Source organism: Populus euphratica, unplaced genomic scaffold (assembly GCF_000495115.2).
Source record: "Populus euphratica unplaced genomic scaffold, PopEup_1.0 scaffold6.1, whole genome shotgun sequence".
Taxonomy (NCBI): Eukaryota; Viridiplantae; Streptophyta; class Magnoliopsida; order Malpighiales; family Salicaceae; genus Populus; species Populus euphratica.
The window spans coordinates 2,433,259-2,456,286 of record NW_011499849.1 but is presented as its reverse complement, the minus strand read 5'-3'; the positions used below and the strand labels follow the sequence as shown (position 1 = coordinate 2,456,286).

The 23,028-nt window shown below is 31.1% G+C and overlaps 2 protein-coding genes and 1 pseudogene across 3 annotated transcripts; all 3 read left to right on the top strand.

Annotated features, from left to right (window-relative positions):
- Positions 1 to 4,371: 4,371 nt before the first annotated feature.
- LOC105120583 (uncharacterized) lies at positions 4,372 to 6,649 on the top strand (annotated as a pseudogene).
- Positions 6,650 to 10,494: 3,845 nt separating this feature from the next.
- On the top strand, positions 10,495 to 12,489 carry LOC105120839 (uncharacterized; the record flags this gene model as incomplete). Its single annotated transcript, XM_011019222.1, has 2 exons — positions 10,495 to 12,124; positions 12,356 to 12,489. Coding segments are annotated over 2 exons (1,764 nt in total), but the record flags the coding sequence as incomplete, so codon positions are not given.
- Positions 12,490 to 16,434: 3,945 nt separating this feature from the next.
- LOC105120582 (3-oxo-Delta(4,5)-steroid 5-beta-reductase-like) lies at positions 16,435 to 17,996 on the top strand. 2 transcript variants are annotated; one of them, XM_011018839.1, is made up of 2 exons: positions 16,435 to 16,543; positions 16,642 to 17,996. In XM_011018839.1, the coding sequence occupies exons 1-2, from the start codon at positions 16,505 to 16,507 to the stop codon at positions 17,773 to 17,775; spliced, it is 1,173 nt and encodes a 390-aa protein (XP_011017141.1). In that variant the 5' UTR covers positions 16,435 to 16,504; the 3' UTR covers positions 17,776 to 17,996. The 2 variants fall into 2 exon arrangements, with proteins under 2 accessions (XP_011017141.1, XP_011017142.1); XM_011018840.1 differs by having other exon boundaries at positions 16,442 to 16,543; positions 16,645 to 17,996.
- The last annotated feature ends 5,032 nt before the right edge of the window (positions 17,997 to 23,028 follow it).

Below are 23,028 nucleotides of genomic sequence, written 5' to 3'. Positions count from 1 at the left end.
GTAAATTAGTTTTTTATTTTTTTGCACGAATAAATTACATAGTTTCCACTTAATTAAAAAATAACTTTAGCTTACATTAGGAGCATCTTAGTCTTCTTGATTTTTTTAAACAATTAAATGATTTTATTACCTGTAAAGATAAATTCTACTAAACTTTCATACAATGGCTTTTTAGTTCTTTTACCACTTTTCGGTTAATTTCAAAGAGATTCTAGAGCATTTTTATATTTAAATATCTATTAAATATTTATTTGAAAAAATTAGCATTTGTCATATATGTACTCACAGGAATATGATCTGTGCACCTTTTAAGCTATACATACAGGGTTATTTAATCATCACACCGCCTTTTATGATAGTATTTAAAAGGTCTTAACACCTCTTTTGTAATGGAATGGCTGATCCGACAAACTAATTTTTGGTTTGGCACATACAACCATTTTTTTCTTCTCTTTCCACCATGAATTATATGCCATTTCTTTTTAAAAAATTTCCTTGACATTTGGTTCATGTCCTTTGAAAACTATTTTTTTTGTTTGAATAATCTATAAAATTAGAATTTCTTTTCAATTTCAACACTTCTATTTTCTTCATCTTTTAAATTTAATCTTTATTTTTTTATTGTTATTTATTTTGTTTGGGATTATTTTTATTTTTATTTTTATTTTACAATTTCATCCCCCTTAAATTTATTTTTCCTATCAAACATGATCCCTATTTTGTTATTGCTTTTTTTTTTTACTCTGGCAAATATTTTAATATGATATATTTTTTTTATTTCATCCTTCAATATAATTTAATCTTTTTAATTGAGCTTAGGTCAAAGATTGCACAAGTTGTAAATTTTAGAGATCAATCTAAGTTTAGGATATTTGCTTGGGTTCACTTTTTTTTTCTCTTTTCTTTAAGTTCATGTTTTCTGAGTTTCATCATATAATATTCATTCAATTCGAGATTAAACTCCATCATTTTTATTTATCTGTTTTCTTTAGAATTTTCACTAATCTCTTAAATGACTCAGGTTATCTCAGGTCTTTTTATTTGTTGTTTTTTGTTAAATTTTATTTGGCTAATTTTTCTAAATTGATATTTTTTTATTCCATCCTTTAATATTTGAAATAATTCTATTGAGTAATTTATAAAATTAGAATTTATTTTTAATTTCATCCCCTTTAATCTTTTAATCTCTCAAATTTAGTTCTTATTCTTTTAATTGCTATTTGTTTTGTTTAAAATAAATTTTTAATTGATTTTTTTTTACAATTTCATCATCCTTAATTTTTTTTAAAAAAATAGTATAATAAATTAAAAATATTAGTGGTGTAATACAATTTTAAAAAATAATTAGTATAGTATAATTTCAACTTATTGCGATTAAGAAGTGTAATATTTCATGAATATCACACTTCTAAAACGCAACAAATTGCTCTGTCAAGTTTGAAATTGCTACATGTCATGAAATGAAACCAGCCTCCCTTCTTCTCTCATAATAATAGAAACACACTCTTCTTTTACTTTCTTTTTTAAAAAACTAACAACCATCTCATTCCCTCTCTCAAAATTCTACAAAAAACAATTGGTTTTCATCATAAAACATCCAGAAATTGCATCTCCTGCTTCTCCAAGCCTTGAAGCATGTTTTTCTCACTGAAACTGCCACCCCAGTTGTTGTCACCACTTCACGCTAGACCTATTTAAACTTTTGTAGACAAGTTTTGTCTGGACGATTGAAGTCAAAAGTAGTACAGATTTCATCTGTAGTATAGCTATATCATAACATTCTATATTGCTATTAATTTTATGATTTTATAGTTAATTCTTGATTGGTATAACTATGATTAAATTATTTTTTAGGATTTTTTGAATTTTTTATAAATTAGCTATAAAATAAGTCAATTAGAGTTGGTTTTGTATAATTAAGCATGGAAATAACATGAATTCAACAAATAGACTTGAGTTACTTGGTTGGCTAATGACTCGATTCCGCTGGAGTGTCCAAATAGACTTGATTAGATAAGTTTTAAAAAATCATGCACGTCAAAAATAAAAATTGATACAATTCGCAGCCAAAAAGTAAATCATAAAAAATCTTATTGGAGGGTGGGATTCATTGTGTTGCTGGAATGATGGTCTTACATGGAGCATGATAGGCATATCTTGAATGGACTTTTAAAGTCAATGGGCTTAATAACAAAAGTCAAAGCCTCAAAAGAAAGCGGAGAACTAAAAAACAAACGGAGGTCCAGAACCATAGGCTAAATGCCCAAAACGAAGCCCAGATAAAGAAGAAAGACCCCGTTCGTTCTTTAGATGGATGAGGATTCTCTCACCACCACCAATATTTTCAGCATTTATTTTAATGACAAAAAAAATAAAATTATGATTGACCTGAAAAGGAGAATAGGTCACAGTATGGGTCAATTTATGAGTTGCGGGTCAGAAACATTGCCTCTGAGATTTTTTTTAAAAATTTCATATAATTCAATATTGGTATTAAAAATTATATCTATTGATATAAAGCTATATATTAGAAAAAAAAATTCTCCCACATCATAAAGTTTTCCTAACAAGAAGAGAATGATGGTTTTACACTATCGCAAGTAGTTGTGATTAAAACAAGATTCTAATGAGAATGCGACAGTGAGAGTAGCAATAAAGAAGCTGATGAGGGAACCCAACATGCATGGTGAAGAACCTGTACAGAAAATGATCAGGAAACTTTGTTTCAATTAATTTCAGAACTTTTATTCTTTCGTAACATCTAGGAAATTGCAAAGATTTATTCTTTTTGATTAAGTGATTCTTTACCACAGGACATTGTGAGTGTATATATAAATAAGAGGATTTAGAGGGTGAAAAGAGTGAGATTCAAAAGCAAAGAAGAGCTCTATGTGGAAGGTCTAAAATGCTAAGGAGTAATAGGACCACCAGCTTTATGAACTGAGAAGCACTTGGCATGATGGAAGAGAAATGTTGCTTAATTTATGCATTCCTCGGGGTCCATGAACTGCTCAGGAAGATCGGTTCATAGAATGACGAGTCCTGTCAAATATTAAAATTAAGGAATGGTAATTGGCTGAAATTTCTCTCTTTTTTCTGGTTTTGTGGGGCGAAGAATTGTAGATAGTACGTCGATACCTCCCCCTCCCCCGCTCCTTAAAGGACTGGTGAGGACCGCTTGCTTTATGATCTGGGAAGCACTTGGAGAGCATACAGTAGTGAACAACGTATAATTTATGGATTGTTTTAGCTAGGTTCATAAACTGCTGAGGAATATAAAAGTGTAGATTTTTCAGAATAGAGAGTAATTCCATTGGTATTTAATGGCGAACAATGGCAATTACTATTGTTTTGGGTTCTGTGTGTAGAAGAAAGGTAGATGATGCACCCTCCATTGAGCTCCAAACAAACAAAATCTCCCGTCCTGTCCTCTTACATCGAGCATGGTGATCGTAGTATCAGTAGTTTCCTCCTTGTTTATGATATTTCAAATTAATGCCTTTAAAGTACCCTCTAGAAGAATGTATATGAATAGCATCTTGTAACTATTGGATCTTCCATTCTCGAGCTCGTAAATACATGCAGCGAAGTACAATCTCTGTAAGAGCCGTTATAATAAATTTAGTTGCTGGTGAAACAACCGAGTCTTAACCTTTCTCGAGAACAAAAGACAAACATTCGATCTTGGAAAATGCTTCTAAGAAAATCTGAATTTATATATTATTAAAGATTGTCACGTGCACAGTACAGCTAGGTGACTAGGTGTCACTCCACCAGCAGGCCCCCGCTTTTTCATGTCCTCTGGTTAAATTTTATATGTTACAAACCCTAAGCTAACCCTGAGAATTTTTTTTTGAAAAAAAACACTAAACCAATTCTTTCATTTGCCACTGAACTATGGATTCCTTAAAGAAAAAGGAGAAGATAATGTTAGGTTGGTTGTCATTAATGTACAACAACCATGCAACAATTATTTGTTATTGTACCAATCATGTGCACTCATTCAAGATGTCAAAGGTTGACAGCCACCATTGTTGAAGAAGAGTTGGAGTTGGCAATCATCTTTGTTGAAGAAAAGCCTCCATGAATGCCTATAAATAGAGGCATATGCAAGAGAGCAAAATGAATGAAGAGAATTATGAAAATGTGAAGAGAGTAGAGAGAAAAAAAGAGCTGCAATGGCAGCAGCCTTGCTGCCATTGCAGCAGCTGCAAGTGCAGCAAAGAGAGTTGAGAGTTGAGTATGAGAGGGTGTAATCCTCCTCCTCCATGTATTTGTTTTGTATTTTTTCTCTATCTCTAAATATATTGACTTCTCCCGTGGATGTAGGCGGTTTTGCCGAACCACGTTAAATATTGTATCAGTGTGCTTGGCTCTCCTATGAGCAAGTATCAGAACATCACCGGTCGAAATTCCCAACAGATAATTCACACCATAACCACCAACAGCAGTAACGAAGGCATTATTGATAATGATACTGAACAGAACTGCATCAATCCCAGTTGTTTCTTTTGCACGATGAAAGAGCCAGACTCAATGATCAGGAGAGCAGGACTTCAGAATTGTTTCAAGGAAATGCCTTTCAGAGACAGCCAAGCACTTGCTCTGGTTCTTAGCGGTCTATGGAATATTGCTATGACACAACCAGATGATCCAGAGTTCCCATCCCTCGGTGTTTTCCACTGCATGGCAAGTTTGATCCAGAAAGGTATTGATAATAGAAGTTGGCTTCTTAAGGATCAAAACATTTACATCCCTTATTATGCAGCTCATATTATTGGCTCTTACACCATGAACAAGGTTAAGTTTGCAGAGAAAGCTGTTCAATCTGGTGTGATACCTCCATTAATGGATCTTTTAAGAGGAAAGATTAGTTGGGTGGAGCAAAGAGTTGCCGTTCGAGCTCTGGGTCACCATGCAAGCTTTGAGAAAACGTTTGATGCAGTAGCAATGTATGAAGAAGATGTGGTGAAATCAGCTATGCGGTTAGCTTCCAATTGCCTTGAAGTGGTGTACTCAAAATTCGTTGGGGTACGGGATGCAAAGGAGAGGCTGAAGTATCATAGTGACTTGCTCACAAGAGGTGTTGGAGGGATAGACACTGAGAACACGAAAGCAGAGGAGTGGGCTTGCCAACTTCAACGCTGGTCTCTCAATCTCTTAAATTGCTTTGTTTGCAAAGAAAGGTCTCTGAATCTCATTTGTAGGCAAGATTTTTTGAGAGATTTGTGTGAAATGTGGGGTGGATTGGTGATGAATCACGTATCACCTGCTGGGGTTGGACTCATTAGAATTTTATGTTACAGCAAACACGGAAGAAAGAGTATTGCTGAATCCAAAGAAGTTGTAAGAAGTCTCTGTAATCTCTCGAGATCTTCAGATGATTGGCAGTACATTGGTATTGATTGTCTTCTATTACTTCTCAAGGACCAAGATACCAGGTTTAAAGTCATAGAAGTTTCCGCCTTGTTTCTTGTGGATTTGGTTGAACTCAGGAGCCTTGGCAATCGATCAAATGTAGGAGAAGCAATCGCAAGAGTACTTCTTTTTTATTACAGACAAAGCATGTTGAAATTAAAGAACAATGAAGTTCAAAAAGTTATGCAAGAAATTTGGGATTTGAAGGTAGAGAGGAGAAAACAATGACTGAAGAAATGGTTGAAGACAGAAGGGTTTTGGCGGGTTTTATAAAACAACAGGGCAACCACATGTTTTGGCTAGGAAACATAGAAGAAGCATTGGTGAAGTATACTGAAGCACTAGATGTATGTCCATTGAGGTTAAGAAAAGAGAGAGTGGCACTTTACAGTGACCGAGCTCAGTGTCGCTTGCTGCTTGGGAACCCAGATGCTGCCATTAGTGACTTAACTAGAGCTCTGTGCCTGTCCACTCCTGCAAATTCTCACAGCAAGAGCCTATGGAGAAGATCACAGGCCTTTGACATAAAAAGGTTGGCCAAAGAAAGCTTGATGGACTGTGTAATGTTCCTGAATGGCTGCATCAAGACTGAAACAGCCAAAGGTGTGAAAATTCCATACCATGCAGCACGTATGATCAGCAAACAGATGGAAGCTACGTGGGTTTTTGCCAATCTGAAGTCAAAAACATCAAACAATCAATCAAGTAGAGTGCAAGAACTGGATTGTGACTCTGAGAATTATGACAAGCAAAAATATGATGAGATGATGAGAATTATGATAGAGAAAAAAGGTCTTATCTCCAGTAAGCGATATGAGCTTTCATCATACACATTAATTATAGTGCATACTTAAACAATTGTTTCCAATTCAGATGTTTCACTCAATTTCTTCATTAAACTTGGTGCATGTGCCTGTTGCTTGAACTATTTAGTACTCCATTGTTGCGAGTGACAATCACTTTTGCTTGCAACCTAGCTATTGCTTGAACTATTTAGTCTAGTGTTGACAGCCACTTTTGCTTGCAACTTTTCAGGGCTGTCCACCATAGGAAGTGAAGGGGTGGAGAGAAAGATGGAAAGGGCAAGGAGTAAGAAAGCTGTTGTGGCTCGATCAATGGAAGGTAGATGGAGATCAGGATTGTTGCGTGCTGAGGGAGAGATACTGTGATTTGTGACTTCCAGATTTTATTGTGGTGGACTCGATATCTTCGATATACTTTTTTGGCCACTTGTTTTCCTGAAAAAATATGCAGACCGTTTGTTTATTTATTTATTTATTTATTTATTTATTTATGTGGGGTGTTCGGGTCAGCTTATGTGCACCACGATTAATTTTTATAGCCTACTGAACATTCTGTAAGCCCAGTAAACAAGTAAGACACTGAAGTAATGACAGGTGTACAAAATAAAATTTGAATCCAAGTGCAATATTTATTTTATTAAACAGGAAAATGGAATCTCGAGCACATTGACAGTGATCAATTTCTGGAACATTTTGAGTAATTAAGTTGTAACCTTTTCAAGTTGGTGAGCATGTGAGAACTAGTACCAGTATTTATTTTAAATTTATTTATATATCATGAGGAAGCAAATAGTTCAAAAAATAAATTAAAATTTAATCACAATACCAGATACAGCTGAAGGGAAGTTTAAAGGTGGCTGAAATATTCTTCCAAGATTACCACCATTGCATTAATTATTAAAAAATAAAATAAAATAACTATGACCACTTCGGAATACACACAAACACATATACATACATACATACATATATATATATATATATATATATAGGGAGCATGGTTGGATTTAATTTTCATCCGCTCATTAAAACAATCATTAGGTCAAATCATGCATCAATAAAATGGGCTTGAATTAATTATTTGATCATGTTACAAAATAGAAAAGATCTACATTTTATACGTTAATTCACACACACATATATAAATTAAGTCAATATTTATTCAGTGTTATTTAATAAAATGACAACGAGAATTAATTGTATCAGCAACGTAAATATATATATATATATAAAATAATATATTTTAAAAATGAAAATTATCAATTCCATATATAAAATCACAAGTTAAAAAAAAATTATATAAAAAAAAAGTTTTGGGCGAGGCTGAGTTTAATTGCTATAAATGTAACTATTGCTGGGCTTAAGAACTAGAGGCCTCGACTCCTTAGAGGTGTGAAATCTGCAGAGTGGACTTCTTGAAAATGGACTGAAGATATTGGGCCTACAGTAGGCCTTAACCTTCAATAGAGGAGTCCATTTGTGTAATGGGTTTTTTTAGGTTAGCATTCAACAACATAAAGTATTTTTTATTTAAAAATATATTAAAATATTTTTTATTTTTTAAAAATTATTGTTATCATCAATATGTCAAAAAAATCTAAAAATATAATTTTAAATAAAAATAAATAATTTTCCACAAACCTCATTATCTCACTCCCAAACAGGGCTAAGACACCCATCCATCTTGCAAGGTGCAGCTGCAGATAAATTTGAGTTTGGTCACAAGCACTTGATGGACGATTTAAAGTATTTTTTATATTTATTTATTTAAAAAAATATTAAATTATTATTAAAAAAAATGAGATGGTTTTAATATTTCATTGTTAAAATAAATAATGAAATATAAAATAACATCATGATAATTCATTTCTAACTATGAGCATCATAACTATCTAGGTGGTGGTCAAGTGGTAAAGACTTGGAACTAAGGGGTTTGTTTTCTCTGTGGTCTCAGGTTCGAGTCCTTGGTTGCTCATATGATGGTCACTGGAGGTTTAGATGGTCGTTAACTTTAGGGTCCGTAGGATTAGTCGTGGTGCGCACAAGCTGGCCCGGACACCCACACTAATTAACAAAAAAAAAAAAAAACTATGAGCATCATAATAGCAGGGTCTGGAAAGAACGTTTGTTGCGACGAAGCTAAAGTGTCTGGATTACTTTGAATGGTGCCCTGCTCCTAAAAGACAAATAAATGTTTGTTGTGAGCTTTGACAGTACAATTAACCTTTTCCCTCTACCAGCAGAAGCCCATGTCCGCATATTTGTATCCTAACTTTAGAAAAAAAATTAATAAAAAAAAAAAAAAAACATTCAACCACCTTCACGCTTGTCTTGTTCTTCTACCAGAAACCACACCTGTGCCAAAAACAAATAAATAAAAAATTAGGGGCTAAGGAAAAATAAGTGACATTCTGGAGCTTTTAATTCTTTTCACTTTTTTTTTTACAGTGAAATGACTCAATCGCTTTTGAGATATGAAGTTTTAAAGCTCGCATGTCTTTTCGCAAACATAAGATGTTATTAAACTTGAAAAAATAGCTGGTGTATGCAAAAATGTACAAGCCTCCCATGAACTTCCAGCGAGCAACGTCGTTCTTTTAGCAGGCTTGCAGTTGAATGAATGGGCGATGGTAGGGTTTCTTTTTTCTTTTTTCTTTTTTTTTAGAATAATGTTTGATATTTAAATTTTTAAACGTTTTCTTTTAGTTATTTATATTTTAACTTTGATTTTTATTTTTTTTACTATTTTATAAAAAAATATATTTTTTCAATTTCATCATTCAATTTAACTATTATATATATATATATATATAGCCTTTTTATTGAAATGATTGTTATTTTCAATTTTACCATTTAATTAAAAATTCATTGTTATCCTCTAATTTATTTTTTAATTTAAATTTTATTATTAATCTTTTAATTGTTATTTTTTTATATATTATTTTTTATAATTTAATTTTTTTCCTTGATTTTATATTTCAATATTTTATTGGTTAATAATTGGGCTTATGTATGTTTTTATGAATAATGTTTTTAATCTAGTAATTTAATTCATAAGTTTAAACAATTAACATTAGTTGACAACTTGACATCCTTTCATTTCTTTTTTTTTAAGTTGATAATTTGACATCTTTTCATTTTTTTCATTTTATTGTTGGATGTTGTTTTTTAAAATAGATTTTATGATTTTTTTATTTATTTTATATCAAATTATCTTTATTTTATGATTTAAATTGCAAATTTAAGAGGTTGACCCAAGTTGTTTTGCCTCTTGTTATCTATATTACATGTTAATTATACTAATTCAAGCTGACTCAAGTCGGGATTTTTTTTTAATTTTATCTAATTTTATCTTTTTATATTTAATTAATTAAAAATTAAACTACATTAATTTATTTTTAAAAAATTATCATGGTCATTTTTTAAAAAGTTCTAGTTTGTTTGATATTATTGTTAATTTTTTATCAACTAATTAAAATAAAACCAATTATTTTTACGTATTCATGTTTATTATCCAAATCATAGATTTTCTTCTATACTTTTAAAAACACATTTACAATATCTAAAAATTATTTTCTATAAAAAATTTTTTTATGTTTCTCCATGGTAGCACAGGACCATATCTTGTACAAATTAATATTTTAAATAGCTGTCTGAGAACACGTTTAAAATTATATTTATTTAAAAAAAAATCTTAAAAATAATTTTTTTGATAACCACCTGTTCAAACCCTACCTGCTATTGCTAGGAGCTAAAATTATAACAATCAATGTTTGGGAAAAGTTGGGGCTCGGTTTTTGGGGAATAACAATTGAAACGTTGAGTGACTTTCAGAATGTTTTTATTTTTCACTGGGAGCTTGCAAGATTGTGAGCATTTTTAACGGCCCTGAACCTTTCTAAGGTTATTTTTAGTTAGTGTCGTAGGTTAATGATTGATTTTTAAAGTTTTTTTTTGGTTAAAATATATTAAAATAATATTTTTTAATGTTTTAATTTTTTTAATATAAATATATTAAAATGATTAATTTTTTTTTTTAAAAAATCAAACTTTAACAAAAAAATAGGTTGAAATTCAATAGCAAAAACCCCCTAACAAGAGAGCCCAAAATAAATACTTAATTTTTAAGTTTTCATTTTGCTTTATTTTGCAGCTCTAATGAAAAAATCAAATGAAAAGAGACTAAAAAATCATTCTTACATATCTATTAAAAAAGTCAAAATATTAAAAAAATATTTCATCAATTAGAATTTTCTTAAAAGTATTAAAATTAAATATATTTCTTAGCGGTCTATGGAATATTGCTATGACACAACCAGATGATCCAGAGTTCCCATCCCTCGGTGTTTTCCACTGCATGGCAAGTTTGATCCAGAAAGGTATTGATAATAGAAGTTGGCTTCTTAAGGATCAAAACATTTACATCCCTTATTATGCAGCTCATATTATTGGCTCTTACACCATGAACAAGGTTAAGTTTGCAGAGAAAGCTGTTCAATCTGGTGTGATACCTCCATTAATGGATCTTTTAAGAGGAAGGATTAGTTGGGTGGAGCAAAGAGTTGCCGTTCGAGCTCTGGGTCACCATGCAAGCTTTGAGAAAACGTTTGATGCAGTAGCAATGTATGAAGAAGATGTGGTGAAATCAGCTATGCGGTTAGCTTCCAATTGCCTTGAAGTGGTGTACTCAAAATTCGTTGGGGTACGGGATGCAAAGGAGAGGCTGAAGTATCATAGTGACTTGCTCACAAGAGGTGTTGGAGGGCTAGACACTGAGAACAGGAAAGCAGAGGAGTGGGCTTGCCAACTTCAACGCTGGTCTCTCAATCTCTTAAATTGCTTTGCTTGCAAAGAAAGGTCTCTGAATCTCATTTGTAAGCAAGATTTTTTCAGAGATTTGTGTGAAATGTGGGGTGGATTGGTGATGAATCACGTATCACCTGCTGGGGTTGGACTCATTAGAATTTTATGTTACAGCAAATACGGAAGAAAGAGTATTGCTGAATCCAAAGAAGTTGTAAGAAGTCTCTGTAATCTCTCGAGATCTTCAGATGATTGGCAGTACATTGGTATTGATTGTCTTCTATTACTTCTCAAGGACCAAGATACCAGGTTTAAAGTCATAGAAGTTTCCGCCTTGTTTCTTGTGGATTTGGTTGAACTCAGGAGCCTTGGCAATCGATCAAATGTAGGAGAAGCAATCGCAAGAGTACTTCTTTTTTATTACAGACAAAGCATGTTGAAATTAAAGAACAATGAAGTTCAAAAAGTTATGCAAGAAATTTGGGATTTGAAGGTAGAGAGGAGAAAACGAGAGAAAACAATGACTGAAGAAATGGTTGAAGACAGAAGGGTTTTGGCGGGTTTTATAAAACAACAGGGCAACCACATGTTTTGGCTAGGAAACATAGAAGAAGCATTGGTGAAGTATACTGAAGCACTAGATGTATGTCCATTGAGGTTAAGAAAAGAGAGAGTGGCACTTTACAGTGACCGAGCTCAGTGTCGCTTGCTGCTTGGGAACCCAGATGCTGCCATTAGTGACTTAACTAGAGCTCTGTGCCTGTCCACTCCTGCAAATTCTCACAGCAAGAGCCTATGGAGAAGATCACAGGCCTTTGACATAAAAAGGTTGGCCAAAGAAAGCTTGATGGACTGTGTAATGTTCCTGAATGGCTGCATCAAGACTGAAACAGCCAAAGGTGTGAAAATTCCATACCATGCAGCACGTATGATCAGCAAACAGATGGAAGCTACGTGGGTTTTTGCCAATCTGAAGTCAAAAACATCAAACAATCAATCAAGTAGAGTGCAAGAACTGGATTGTGACTCTGAGAATTATGACAAGCAAAAATATGATGAGATGATGAGAATTATGATAGAGAAAAAAGGTCTTATCTCCAGTAAGCGATATGAGCTTTCATCATACACATTAATTATAGTGCATACTTAAACAATTGTTTCCAATTCAGATGTTTCACTCAATTTCTTCATTAAACTTGGTGCATGTGCCTGTTGCTTGAACTATTTAGTACTCCATTGTTGCGAGTGACAATCACTTTTGCTTGCAACCTAGCTATTGCTTGAACTATTTAGTCTAGTGTTGACAGCCACTTTTGCTTGCAACTTTTCAGGGCTGTCCACCATAGGAAGTGAAGGGGTGGAGAGAAAGATGGAAAGGGCAAGGAGTAAGAAAGCTGTTGTGGCTCGATCAATGGAAGGTAGATGGAGAGCAGGATTGTTGCGTGCTGAGGGAGAGATACTGTGATTTGTGACTTCCAGATTTTATTGTGGTGGACTCGATATCTTCGATATACTTTTTTGGCCACTTGTTTTCCTAAAAAAATATGCAGACCATAATGTTTATTTTATTAAACAGGAAAATGGAATCTCGAGCACATTGACAGTGATCAATTTCTGGAACATTTTGAGTAATTAAGTTGTAACCTTTTCAAGTTGGTGAGCATGTGAGAACTAGTACCAGTATTTATTTTAAATTTATTTATATATCATGAGGAAGCAAATAGTTCAAAAAATAAATTAAAATTTAATCACAATACCAGATACTGCTGAAGGGAAGAAAGGTGGCTGAAAAATTCTTCCAAGATTACCACCATTGCATTAATTATTAAAAAATAAAATAAAATTACTACGACCACTTCAGAATATATATATATATATATATATATAGGGAGCATGGTTGGATTCAATTTTCATCCGTTCATTAAAAAAATCATTAGGTCAAATCATGCATCAATAAAATGAGCTTGAATTAATTATTTGATCATGTTACGAAATAGAAAAGATCTACATTTTATACGTTAATTTACTTACACACACATATATAAATTAAGTTAATATTTATTCAGTGTTATTTAATAAAATGACAACGAGAATTAATTGTATCAGCAATGTAAATATATATAAAATAATATATTTTAAAAATAAAAATTATCAATTCCATATATAAAATCACAAAATAAGTTTGAAAAAGGAAAATAAGTTTGAAAAAAAAAGGTTTTGGGCGAGGCTGAGTTTAATTGCTATGAATGTAACTATTGCAGGGCTTAAGAACCAGAGGCCTCGACTCCTTCGACGTGTGAAATCTGCAGAGTGGACTGAAGATATTGGGCCTATAGTAGGCGTTAACCTTCAACAACATCATAGTAGCATATTTATTAAAGGAATGATTGTTTTTTAAAGTATTTTTTATTTAAAAATATATTAAAATATTTTTTATTTTTAAATTATCAGCATGTTAAAAAAATTTAAAAAAATAATTTTAAATAAAAATAAATAATTTTCCACAAACCTCATTATCTCACTCCCAAACAGGGCTAAGACACCCATCCATCTTGCAAGGTGCAGTTGCAGATAAATTTGAGTTAGGTAAGCCAGCCCCCGCATCAAGCACTTGATGGACCCAAGCCCGGGGAGGGTTTTTATGATTTAAATTATTTTTAAAGTATTTTTTATATTTATTTTTTTATAAAAAATATTAAATTATTATTTAAAAATATTTTTAGATGGTTTAAATATTTCATTTTTAAAATAAATAATGAAATATAAAATAACATCATGATAATTCATTTCTAACTAAAAGCATCAAAATACCAGGGTCTGGAAAGAAAGTTTGTTGCGACGAAGCTAACCAAGTGTCCGGATTACTTTGCATGTTGCCCTGCTCCTAAAAGACAAGTAAATGTTTGTTGTGAGCCTTGACAGAACAATTCACCTTTTCCCTCTTCCAGCAGAAGCCCATGTCCGCATATTTGTATCCTACCTTTAGAAGAAAAAAAAACATTCAACGAACTTCACGTTTGTCGTGTTCTTCTACCAGAAACCACACCTGTGCCAAAAACAAATAAATAAAAAATTAGGGGCTAAGGAAAAATAATTGGCATTCTGGAGCTTTTAATTCTTTTCACTTTTTTATTTACAGAGCTTTTGAGATATAAAGTTTTAAAGTTCGTATGTCTTTTAGCAGACATAAGATGTTACTAAACTTGAAAAAAATAGTTGGTGTGTGCAAAAACTATAAGAGCCTCCCATGAACTTCTAGCGAGCAACGTCGTCATTTTAGCAGGCTTGCAGTTGAATTAATGGTTGTTGGTATGGTGTTTTTTTAAAAAAATAATGTTTGATATTAAAATTTTTAAAAGTATTCTTTTAGTTACTGAAATTTTAATTTTAATTTTAATTTTTATTTATTTTATAAAAATTTTATTTATTTTTAATTTCATTCTCCAATTTAATTATAATATATTATTCTTTTTATTTTTTTGTCTTTTTATTAAAATGATTTTTCTTTTCAATTTTATCATTTGATTGAAAATTTATTATTGTTTTTTAATTTATCTTTTAATTTAAATTTGATCATTATTTTTTTAACTATTATTTTTTATTTTGTATTTTTTATATAATTTGATTTTTTTTCTCAATTTCATCTTTCAATATTTTATTAGTTAGGGATTAGACTTTGTAATGTTTTTATGTATAATGCTTCGATCTAATAACTTAAATTATGAGTTTAAACAATTAACATGAGTTGATATCCTTTTATTTTTATTTTTTAAAAATTTTATCATTTAATATTTTTTTAAAATGAATTTTATGATTTATTTTAATTTATTTTCTATTGGATTCTCATGATTCCATGATATAAATTGCAAATTTTAGAGGTTAACTTAATTTATTTTGTCTCTTGTTACCCATGTTACATGTTAGTCATATTAACTCGAGATAGTTTCGGTTAGGGTTTTTTTATCTATTTTTATTTATTTTTATTTTTTTATATTTAATTGATAAAAATTAAATTATATTATTTTTTTATTTTTCTAAATTATCGTGGTCATTTTTTAAAAAGTTCTAGTTGGTTTTTTATTGTTATCAATTTCTTATCAACTAATTAAAATAAAATCAATTCTTTTTACTCAGTCATATTTATTACCCAAATCATAGATTTTTCTTGCATGTTTTTCAAAACACATTTGCAATATCTAAAAATTATTTTCTACCAAAAAGATAATTTATGTTTCTTCGTGATATCACAGACCATGTCTTGTACAAACTAATACTCTAACTAACGGTCTGGGAATGTGTTTGAAATTTTATTTTAAAAAAATAAATTTACTTTAAAATAAATTTTTTGGTTGTTTTGATATATTAATATTGAAAATATTTTTAAAAAAATAATAAAATATATATTTTTAATTAAAAAAAACTTTAAAAAATATCATTTACCACCCTTTCAAACTCAACCTGCTATGGCTAGGAGTTAAAATTATAATAATCAATGTTTGGGAAAAGTTGGGGCTCGGTTCCTGGGGAATAACAATTGCAACGTTGAGTGACTGTCAAAATGTTTTTATTTTTTACTCTGTACATAGGGGAGTTTGCAAGATTGTGAGCATTTTTAACGGCCCTGAACCTCTCTAAGGTTATTTTTAGTAAGTGTCGGAGGGTAATGATTGATTTTTAAAGTTTTTTTTATTAAAAAATATATTAAAATAATATTTTTTGATATTTTAATTTTTTTTGTATAAACATATTAAAACAATTAAAAAAATAATTAAAAGTAAAAAAATAAAACTTTAGCGAAAGATAGGTTAAAATTTAATGACAAACACCCCATAACAAGAGAGCCTAAAATAAATATTTAATTTTTGAGTTTTCATTTTACTTTATCTTGCAGCTCTAATGAAAAAATCAAATGAAAAGAGACTAAAAAATCATTCTTACATATCTATTAAAAGAGTCAAAATATTAAAAAAAATATTTCATCAATTAAAATTTTCTTAAAAGTATTAAATTTAAATATAAATGGATTGTTAAAATATTTTTTTTTACTATTGAAGTATAAATAAAAAATAATTATATTTATACCATTTAAAAAAGTCATATCAACAATTTAATTTTTCTAAATAACATTTGACACTGTACACACAATCAAGATAGGTGATAATCGCGGGGCGGGCCTGCAAAAATTATTTATTCCAAACCGTCGTCCATGCCATATCTATATATGACAACCTTCAAAAAATGGCACCACAGAGCATCCCTCCAAAGGTTGGTCGGTTTTTTTGAACACCCCTACCACATAGCATCCCTCCAAGCTCCAAAATCAACACCATCACCCGCCCACCCAAAACAACAGACAGGCTTGCGAGACAGTAAAGATTGACTGTTAGTTAGACTCTTCCTGTATCCTTTATATCCCTCCCTTTTTTCCCTTTATAATCCATTACCATTTCTCCTACTTCTTCAATAATCCAGTCTAGAAAATGAGCCGGTGGTGGGCAGGTGCAATTGGAGGTGCCAAGGTAAAAACAAACCATCCCATTTACAAATCTTCACTTTATTTCAACTTTTGAATTATGTTGTTACTTAACGTTTCATTTTTTGGGCAAATGTTTTGCAGCAGCAGTCTGAAAATGGCAACGCGTTCCGAGGACACCAGAGCGTGGCCCTAGTAATAGGCGTAACTGGCATTGTTGGCAACAGCTTAGCTGAAATCCTTCCACTCTCCGACACACCTGGTGGACCATGGAAAGTCTACGGAGTGGCCCGTCGTCCAAGACCAAACTGGAACTTAGACCACCCTGTTGAATACATCCAATGTGACATATCTAACACGGCGGAAACTCAAGCAAAACTCTCCCAGCTAACTGATGTTACTCACATTTTCTACGTCACATGGGCCCTTCGATTCACGGAGGCCGAGAACATCGAAGCTAATAACCTCATGTTCCGCAATGTCCTCCAGGCTGTTATCCCCAACGCCCTCAATCTCAAACATGTTTGCCTCCAAACTGGTCTTAAACACTATGTTGGTCCATTCGAGCTGGTAGGCAAGATCGAACCACATGACACTCCTTACACGGAGGATCTGCCCAGATTAAGCGCACCCAATTTTTACTACGATTTGGAAGACATTCTGGCCGGGGAAGTGGCAAAGAAAGAGGGAGTAACTTGGTCTGTGCACAGGCCGCATACAATTTTGGGGTTTTCTCCATATAGTTTGATGAACATAATGGGCACCCTTTGTGTTTACGCTGCTATATGTAAACATGAAAGGATGCCTTTACTGTTCCCTGGGACCGAGTCTGTTTGGGATGCTTATTCCATCGCATCTGATGCAGATCTGATTGCTGAGCAGGAAATTTGGGCAGCTGTGGATCCTAATGCAAGAAATGAAGCGTTTAATATCCACAATGGTGATGTTTTTAAGTGGAAGCATTTGTGGAAGGTTTTGGCTGAACAGTTCAGGATAAAAAAATATGGGTTGCCTGAGAGTGGGAAGAAAGTGAGCTTGACGGAGTTGATGAAGGATAAAGGAGCAGTGTGGGAGAAAATTGTGAAGGATAATCAGCTGTTGCCTAACAAGTTGGAGGAGGTAGGAGTGTGGTGGTTTGCAGATTTTGTGTTGGGTGCCGAGTCCATTATTTCGTGTATGAATAAGAGTAAGGAGCATGGGTTTCTGGGGTTTAGGAATTCCAAGAATTCGTTGATTTCGTGGGTGGACAAGTTGAAGGCTCATAAGATTGTTCCTTGAGCTGAGTGGGTTTCGGTTTGCTTGTTTTTTACTGCTGTAGTAGGTTGTTTTCAAAAATAATTTTGAAGATCGATGGATTTTTCTTCTTGTGGGTGAATTCTATTAAAGCATATATCTGAATTCTGAAGAAAAATGGATTTGCTGGAGGTCTGTTTCTCTTGTGGTTGTTCTTGTCAGGAATTTAGAATAAAAAGAGAAAAATCTCTCTTCTTTTTGGGCTACCAGTAATATCAATAAACAACTTGGGTTGCCACTCTTTCATGTCAGGACCCAGAGCCCATAAGAAAGATAACTTAAAGTTTGTAATGCTTGGGGAAACATTAACATTAAAAAAGAATAATAATACACAGCTAAAAGAGGATGGATTTTAGAGGAGTTTTGTGATTATTTTTTAAATTTATTTTTATTTAAAAATATATAAAAATATTATTTTTTTATTTTTTAAAATTTATTTTTAATATCAACATATCTAAATAATCTAACTTAAAAATTAATTTTAAATAAAAAAATAAAATTTTATAAAATAAGGTTTCACCACAAAATCAAATTGTTCATCCTCCAGGTGTAAATATTGTAGCAATGACAGTCCTGTGTTTTTCACCAGTTTCTTTCTCTTTTTTTTAAGAACAAAAGGCTGGAAAATGATGGTTTTTCATTGTTCTTGTAACAGTGACAATCCTATAATTTTTGACAATTTGTTTTTTTTTTAATTTTTTCCCACCATTCACTCTCTTTTTGTAGATATTGTGCAGTGACATTCTTGTGATTTTTAAATAATTTTTTTAATAAAAACTTTCTTTTATATTTTTCTTTTAAATATTCACTCTCTCATTATATATTGTGAAATGTAGTACTTATAGCTATTTTAAAAAAAATATTATTGGATTTTTTTAATAACTTCTTCTTCGTTTTTTTGCATGGGTTTTTTTCCATGGTATCTTTCTTTATTTGCTTTTATAATGCACACTTCTTATTTGTTTTTGTATTTTAACATTATTTAAAAAAATTATATATTTTTTATTTTTTACTTCAAATTAATATTTTTTTATATATTTCTAGATCATTTTAATGTGCTGATATTAAAAATAATTTTTAAAAAATAAAAAAAATATTATTTTAATATATTTATAAATAAAAAATAATTTAAAAAGCAATAACAACTATACTCTCAAACATGCTCCAAAGATATCAATCTCTCTCATAATCTTTTTTTCTTTGTTCTTATCTTAAAGGATGTGGAAGTTTCTTGATGTTATTGAAATTTTCTTTTAGGTTTTGTTTTTTATTCTTTTTCTTTCCCTGGTATTTTTTTACTTTATTATATGTGATCTTTTTATTATATTTTATATTTATAAAAACATCAAATTATTTTTTGATCGACTTAATTATTACAAAAAAACTAATATGAAAATTTAAAAAAATCATTAAACCCCAATTTATTAAATTTTAACTTTAAAGGTTGTTTAATCATTTTACTTAACAAAAAGACTACTATTTTTTTTTTTTTTGACGTGGAAGAAATGTTGTTTAGATGATGTAATATGTCTTGAAAAAGAAAAAAAATGACTTGGGTTATAGATCCAAATGGTTCAAATAAGTTAGCTTTATTTAAGTTAGATGATAAAAAAAACAATGATAAAATACGGAAAAAAATCTCTTTAAGAAAAGTGATCACTATAACCTATCAACATTTAAAAAAAAAAAAAACCAATGATAAAATACGGAAAAAAATCTCTTTAAGAAAAGTGATCACTATAACCTATCAACATTTAAAAAAAAAAAAAACAAATGATATGGTTCAATTTTTAGCTAATTAAATATAGAATAATGAAATGAGGTTAGCTAAATCTAAAAAAATCAAGTTTAGTCAAATCGAGTTAACATAACAAATTTATAACCTTAATATTAGAGTTAATCTAACTTGAACTATCAACCAAATTTGCAGTCTATGTTATGAGATAGAGATAATCTAATAATAAAAAAAATCATAAAGCCTATTTTTTTATTAAAAAAACAATGTCAACCGTCGTTAACTTCTTAAACTCGTGACTCGGGTTATTAGACTTGAAGTATCCTATCTAGAAAAGCCATGAAGCTAAAAAAAAATTCAATTATATAAAAGGATTCAAAATAAAAAATTATAATTAAAGAAATGAGGATTAAAATCAAAAAATAAAATCAACTTTATTTTTTTATTGAATAGTAAAATTAAAAAGAAAAATCAATTTAACAAAAGGACAAAAAAATCAAAGTAATGAGAATCAAAATTGACATAAAAAATAAAAATAGTTTCTGAAGAGTGAAAATAAAAAGAAAAATCAATTTAACAAAATAAATAAATAACAATAAAAAAATAAGGATCAAATTGAAAATAGAATAAAATTTCACAAAAAAATTAAGAACAAAAATTAAAAATTAAAAGGACAAAAGTGGAGATCCATATAAATTAGAAGACAACTTTAAAATTTGGTATGGCTTGCGCAAAATCAAGAGGAGAAAAAGAAAAAAAAAAAGAAGCATTGCCAATAACAAATAATGCTACCATCAGAAAAAGAATGTTATGCCGTGTTCAATTGCATGATAAAATGAAAATCTTGGCCATCGGGAAGTTTTGCACAAGCTATCTAATGGTTATTGGTGTCTTCAACAAGCTGGCATGTACACTATATGCACTGACCCCTTTTTTTTAATATTTAATTAAATATCAAATTGTTTATCAACTGATTTAATAATAATTAACAAATTATTGTAAATAAACAAACGAGTCCTTGAGAGCATGTTTTAAATTTTTTACTTTCAAGAATATTTTGGTCATTACACCATGCTTTTAAAATAAAAAAAAATATAAACATTTATTTTTTTTGATCAATTTTGTAATGAATAATACTTCTTGTATAAGAATTTCAATGCACTTAATAATTAATTCAATATTTTTAAGTGTGAAAGAAAAAAACAGTCATTACACGTTTTCATGTAAGAATATATCCAATGAAAAAGACCATTTAAAATAGCTAAATAATTAATATAGCATTTTAAATAGTATAAATATAGCTTCTTTATTATTTTTATATGTACATTCCAATGGTAAATGCTATTTTATCAACCCATTTATATTTTAATATGTTTGATTACAATTACTTTGACTTAGTAACTAATTTTGCAAAGTTCTGCATTTCTCAATGTGCTGCGCTGAAGGCAGAAAATTAGTGTTCTTCTTGCATTAACACCATCCATGTAACAATCAAAACTTTATACAAATGTGGAAACATTAGAAAATCCCAGAATTTACTTTGACTCCCCCAATCCTGACAGAAACAATTTCCTCAGATGTAAACCACTAACGTGCTGCTGTCGTTCCTACCTCTAAAACAAGGAAAAAAACAACATCAGCAACTCAACCAAAAAGGATTTCTACACGGATCATGGAAGCTTCTATATAGCTTTGCTGTTGGTGTTCTTTGTATGTCATTAAATTGAGACAGTAGCAGAGATAAAGTTCATCATTATTGTTCCCAAAACCTAAGGCCACCAACTTGCAAATAAAAGTTGGTCGAATAACAAAACAAGACAGTAAATCTAGTTGCTAGAGACACTTTCCAACCAACCAAATTACCGCAAACATTTATGATAAGAAATGTAGTAATGTAGCCAATACCAATCCTTCTCTTTTCCTGGTTGCATGTACAACACTGTCAGCGATACCTTTAGCCTCAAAAAGGCTGTGGAAAGAAATGCTAAAATATTTGCAGCATCGGTTACATGGGTAAGTCTAACACAAAACCTACAGAATGAAAGAAGTGATGAAGAAAATAAAAAATGGATTCACTACAATATTTTGAGCAAGCACGATACACTGTTTGGTTTTGTGCTTAAAAGTAAACAGCTAAAAGATATATTCATAGATCAGATATCTTCTGCTTAAAAAGGTAACTGCAGCTTTGTTTCTTATCCACAACACACCAAATTAAATTAGAAGTTGAACTGAGTCTAAGAAAACCAGAGAAATCTAGGCGTTTCTTCTTCTCTTTTCATCGACACAAGAAAGCCAGAGAAATCTATATCCCCAGTAATTCCAAGAAAGCAAACAAATCGTATAAACTAATCAAAATAATACGTTTAATCACGAAAGAGGCTATTAAACAAAAAATAAATCAGTCAAAAACACATATCTAAAAAAATCCATAAGCATTTGCAAGTGTTGTTCTTTTCATGTCCTCGTGATTTTTCTCCACCTAAAAAAACCGTTTAAAATTAACAGAAAAGGAAACGAAAAGGTAGAAAATTAACTCTCTCTTTTTTAAATAATAATTTCAAGACACAACAAGGAAAGAAAAGGAATTATTACAGAGAGTCAGACAGATTCAAGAGGGTGATATTCAATAATGTCGCCTCTCTTGGAATCGAGACCAAAAGGAGAAGGAATTATAATAGAGAGCTAGGGCATGATTTTGAGAAGGGAAGGCTTCTTGTTCTTCTTGTTCTTGAAGAGGGAAGCAATTATACTATTTAGGATTCTTGCTTTCTCATCAATTTCCCCCCCTTTTCTCTTACTATTTTTTGTTTGATTGCTAATTAATTTTAATCTAATTTACAGACGTGGTGTATGACGATTTAACAAAACTAAGAATACTGAAGTTTATTCAAAGTGAATACTGTAACTATTACAGAAACTTTGAGAACCAGAAAGAGTAATTCAAGAATGTATTTGGAAATCAAACTAGTCTCAATGACTGAAAACAGAAATTGAAATTGGACTTAGATAGAATGAGAGCAAATTCACCTGAATTTCTCTTTTATACACACTGCATTGTTTTTTCTCCCCTTTGCTCCATACGGTTTCAGTGCATTATATGCATGCAAGATGCTTGTCCTGAATAATAGGAGTGACAATTTTCTTACACGTGTCTATTGACACATTACTAATTTAAAACAAATGAAACGGTGCGTTTGGTGATTCTGAAGTTTCCCGCTATGGCTCTGTTCAAAATCCTTCCCTTGCCTTGTTCATGACTCATCGTCAGAGGTGTTAGAATTTGGTGTTAGAATTTGCAGCATGCGACAAATCTTCCCCCATTAAACCCACCTTGTCCTCAAGGTGGAAATCAGGAAAGTGTGCTGCGATTTCATCCGTAATTTCCCATGTGGCATCTACAGGTGAGAGCCCTTTCCAATGAATTAAGACTTAGGTGAGTGCTTGATTCCTCCTTCGTGCAATTCTTCTCTCCATTATAGCTTGTGGTTGCAATTCTTGTG